Genomic DNA, 4,957 nt, shown 5'->3' on the forward strand with positions numbered 1-4,957 from the left:
GCACTTATCTTACATGGTTATTGTGAAGATCAAATGAGAGTATATTTGTAAAATGTCAGCACAGTGTCCTGGCACATATATGTGCTATGTGAATGTTTATTACCTTCCTTCTCCATCCCTTTCTCTAAGAGTATCCACACAGATGAGGGAGACTGGGTGGGAGAAAGTGACTCTACCCAGCAAGTCTTTAAAAACAACTTAGGGGGCAGCTAGGTGGCAGTAGATAAACCACTAGCCCTGGATTCAGGAGGACCTGAGTTCAAATCCAGCCTCAGACACTTGACACTTACTAGCTGTGTGACCCTGGGCAAGTTACCTAACCCCAATTGCCTTACCAAAAACAAAACAAAACAAACAAACAAACAAAAACCAGCCATATACATATAAGACCAAAATGCTACTGAAAATTCAAAAATAAAATTGCAATGGCTCATGGCTAATGTAAACACACCACTCCCAACGACCATAACACCACCACCACCACCACCACCACTACTACGCCCATGCGCGCGCGCACGCGCGCGCGCGCACACACACACAGAGGTTTTTTTTACCAGTTGCGGTGGGAGTAATTATTGCCATGTAGAATAATTTTTCCTTGAAAAGATATGAAACCGCTCCTCACTCCTCGGCCGCCGCCGCCGCCGCCTGCGTCCAGTACCGGCCTCGTCCCCGACGTCGCCATGTCCGCGCTGGCTCCGAGACTGCTGAGCGGCCTGACGCGCCCGGCCAGCGGCCTCCTGCGCGTGCCCCGCGCTCCCCTGCAGGCGCGGCGCCCCCGGGAGGTCCTGAGCCTGGTGGACAAGACCATCGCCATGACAGCCTGCTTCCTGTGTATCCTCGTGCCCGGTGGCTGGGTCTTAGCCCACTTGGAGAGCTACAAAAAGATGGAGTGAAGGAGACGGCCTCTGCTCCCGCCTGCACCCCTCTGGACCACAAGCTCTTCTTCCCTGCATTCCTCCTGCAGACGCAGTTTTCCATTGAGTCAATCATGACCACTTGATCTTTCCTTTGGCGTTGCCAGGCATAGTGCTGTGTGTTCTGGCCTGGACAGACAGGGACCTCCTTGCATGTAAAAATAAAGTCAGATGAAATCTCTCTTTAAAGTCAAAAAAAAAAAAAAAGAAAAAAGAAAGAAAGAAAAGAAAAGATATAAAACCATCTTTGAGACTTAGTAAACTCAGGGGACTAAGGCTTGTGCTATTGATGTAGCTTCCTGGTGACCGGGGTTGGAAGAGCCATTTAACTAGGAATCAACAGATATTCTTTCAGCTTCTGACCAGCCGATCAGCATGGCCAACACATAGACTGGAAAACTACATTGATTGAATTGAATCAATGCTCTATCCTTGTTGGATATACTTTTCCTGCTATGGCAGATGGTCCTCTTTTGGTTAACTTTTGTTAGATGTTCTATGAATATTTCAGATTTATAAAAGTGCTTGGCTATGCATGGACATCCCTAAGTTGTTTGTTTTTTCTCCCCACTTATCCTTGTTTAGAGTTGTGGATACCAGAGGTGTGGTTGAATATCATGTGGGTGAGGAAAGAAAATGTCAAGGTGAGGACTGATTGCTAGACTTTGAATCAGGAAGACTGGGTTTTAAATTCTGTTTCAGGGACCTTGGCAATGTCCTATGCCACTGAAGCCTGTAATAAACTGACTTGCTAAAAACCCTCTCTCCTCCTCTCCTCCCCCAAGGTTCCTAGAGTAGCAAGTGCTGCCTCTCAATTCTGGCCTGACATATCAGTAAATACGCAGATTTACTTAGGTAACAAGTCATAGTAATCACATTGTAGTCCGGAGTAAATTTCTACAATAAAGTCTAGTGAATTTAACACTGGATGACAGATAGGCAATGTATATCTGTGTATTATTTCTTTTTGTAGGATGAGCTGGAGTCTAGAACTGTGATTTCATGGGTTTGGGGAAATTCCTCAATTTGAAAATTCCTTCTGCTGATATAGATCAGCAAGTTGGCTGCAACTTGAAAGTCTTAGAGAGTTGCCTGAGGCATTGAGAGGTCAAATTATTTGCCCATAGTCAAGCAATGAGTATACCAGGAGGTAGTACCTGAACCAAGGTTTTCTCACTCAAAGGCCAGCTATCTGTTGACTATATCATATATTTCTCTCATCCATCCATCCATCCACCTATCTGTAATGATTGGAATGACGCCACCTGCTGGAAACTTATTGTAGGATGCTCCGCCATGAGAGAGAGAGCATCTGAGGGCAAGACATTTGGCTCTTTGGCATCAGGAAGTGACGTTTGCTTGTGGGAGGAAGAGGGGGCGAGGCTGGCACTCTCGCTGTCTTTTGTCAGGACTCTGGTTGAGAGTGGAGCTAGGAATGCTCTCGTCCTTTAATAGATGGATGAATCTAGGCCTTTCTCTTTACTAAATTCTTATTCTCCTTAATAAATGCTTAAAAGTATAACTCTTGCTAAAGTTTATAATTTATTGGCAACCACTCATTAGATATTTTAGACAGACTAGCTAGAATTTTAGCCTCTTACATATCCATCCATCCATTCATTTATTTTATTTTATTGTATTGTATTTGTGGGGCAATGAGGGTTAAGTGACTTGCCCAGGGTCACACAGCTAGTAAGTATCAAGTGTCTGGGACTGGATTTAAACTCAGGTCTTCTTGAATCCAGGACCTGTGCTTTATCCACTGCTCCACCTAGCTGTCCCCATATTCATTCATTTATAATGAGCTCTGAATGTCACTCTCCTGTTCCAAGTTTCATTGAGCTCTCTCTCTCTTCCTGTCTTTGAAGCATGTTGGAGGGGACTTAGGCAGCCTTTCCTTTGGACTTCCAGCAAAGGCACAACAACAATGGTGTCTGCATGCACATGGCAATGAGAACAGAAGTTTGCCTAGATGAGCCTGAGATGGACCTCAAGTCTCTAGCTGCCTTTTCTACTTTGTGTTTCTTTCTCTGAGCATAGACTATCAAAAAGTAATTCTGAGACAGGTGTGTCTCTACCTTTAGGGATCACCTCATGAGTTCCTGGATACTAAATGGCAGCAAAGATGGTTTCTACAAGTGTACCGTTCTTGGAAGAGAAGATGACCATGGACAGGAATACCTGGCTGGTCAGAAGATACTGGCCTTGGGGCAGCTAGATGGCACAGTGGATAGAGCACCGGCCCTGGAGTCAGGAGTACCTGAGTTCAAATCCAGCCTCAGACACTTAACACTTACTAGCTGTGTGACCCTGGGCAAGTCACTTAACCCCAATTGCCTCACTAAAAAAAAATAAAAATAAAAATAAAAGAAGATACTGGTCTTGAGTGAGTTGCTTGGATAATGCAGGTCTAAAATGAAAGCAAAATTCCTGTTTAGCATCCTCATTGTGGGCATCTTTATTAATAGGGGAGTATAATAGGAGTTGTGGATTACAGTTTCATATTCTTAACTACATGTCAACACACACATGCAAGTCTTTTCTGTTTTTCTGTTTATGAGGTTTTGTGTAGTGGAGGAAATAAATAGCTGTCCTATACCCGATCTATTTTTCCCATTTAGTACCTTTCTAGAAGGGAGTCAATCTCTTTTGTGGAGACTTTAATCATGAGTTAAACCTAAGCTTTGTTTAGAGATTTACCCCCAAAATCCTACTCTTGGAGATTCATGTTGTGATCCTATTTGAACATAATGATTTTGGTTTTGGTTTTGGTTTTATATAAATAGCTGTAATCTATTTTTTGGTATTGATTTTATTTAAAATTTTTGGCTCAATATTCATCAGTTATATTGGTAACTAGTTTCATTTCTTTGCTATATTCATAAAAGAAGTTTGGTAGAGTGCTTTCTCAAATATTGAAAGCAGTATATATTTTTAGAAGTAATTAGGGGTTTGAGAGAATTCTTTCAATTGGTCTGGATCAGTATTTTCTTTGCTATTCCCTTCATAGACAATTCTATGTCTTTTTCTCAGATTGGGTTATTTAAGATTTCTATTTGCTGTCCCATTAGTCTGGACATTTTACATTTTTAATATAATTTTTTGTGTGTTCTTTGTCTTATTGATATATAACTGTGCATAATAGGTTCTGATGATTCCTTTTATTTCTTATGGGGTTTTTTGGTTTCATTTTTTATTCTCTTGATTTGCTTTCCCTTCCTCTTTTTAAAAATCAGGTTGACTAAAACAATTTTAATCAATTTTGTTAGTCTCTTCCAATATTTTCACGACTTCCTCTTTTGTGTTTATTTTTGGCTTATTCATTTATTAGTTTTCTAATTTTTCCTTTGAGTATTTCTTTAGCTTTACCCCAGAAATTTTTTGATATGTTGTCTCATTCTATTTATATTTTATAAAATTATTTATTTCTAGGGGCAGCTAGGTGGTGCAGTGAATAGAGCACCAACCCTGGAGTCAGGAGGACCTGAGTTCAAATCCAGCCTCAGACACTTGACAGTTACTAGCTGTGTGACCTTGGGCAAGTCACTTAACCCTGATTGCCTCATTAAAAATTTTTTTTAAAAAAATATTTATTTCTATGGTTTGTGGAACCACTCATTATATAAAATTTAATTATTAAGTCTCCATTTAAATCTATGCCATTTGCTTTTGCTCCCTGAATTGATTCCTATTCTTATTGCATTATGTTCTGTAAAGTATTATTTAAATTATTTGTGCCTTTTTACATGTAGTTTGTTCAATTTCCCTGTGCCTTATGTGGTAAAAATTATTTGTGATAAAATTATTATTGCAGTTTTTAGCTGACTCATTTGGGAGGGGTGTTAAGGGCTAAAATTCTAGCTAAACTGTCTAAAATATCTAATGGGTGGTCACCAATAAATCATAAGCTTTAGCAAGAGTTAGACTTTTAAGCATTTATTAAGGAGAATAAGAATTTGGTAAAGAGAGAGAAAGGCCTAGATTCCTATCTATTAAAGGGAGAGCACATTTTTAGCTCCGCTCTCCACCGGAGTCCAGAG

General features: G+C 40.5%; 1 protein-coding gene across 1 annotated transcript; it reads left to right on the forward strand.

Moving 5' to 3' along the window:
- Positions 1 to 608: 608 nt before the first annotated feature.
- On the forward strand, positions 609 to 896 carry LOC122755260 (cytochrome c oxidase subunit 8A, mitochondrial-like). Its single transcript, XM_044003582.1, has one exon. It carries the CDS (start codon positions 609 to 611, stop codon positions 894 to 896), a length of 288 nt encoding a protein of 95 aa, XP_043859517.1.
- The last annotated feature ends 4,061 nt before the right edge of the window (positions 897 to 4,957 follow it).

This window comes from Dromiciops gliroides, chromosome 4 (assembly GCF_019393635.1).
Source record: "Dromiciops gliroides isolate mDroGli1 chromosome 4, mDroGli1.pri, whole genome shotgun sequence".
Classification (NCBI taxonomy): Eukaryota; Metazoa; Chordata; class Mammalia; order Microbiotheria; family Microbiotheriidae; genus Dromiciops; species Dromiciops gliroides.

Excerpts from the sequence above, each read along its gene's own strand:
- LOC122755260 (XM_044003582.1), top strand. The coding sequence starts at position 609 with ATGAAACCGCTCCTCACTCCTCGGCCGCCGCCGCCGCCGCCTGCGTCC.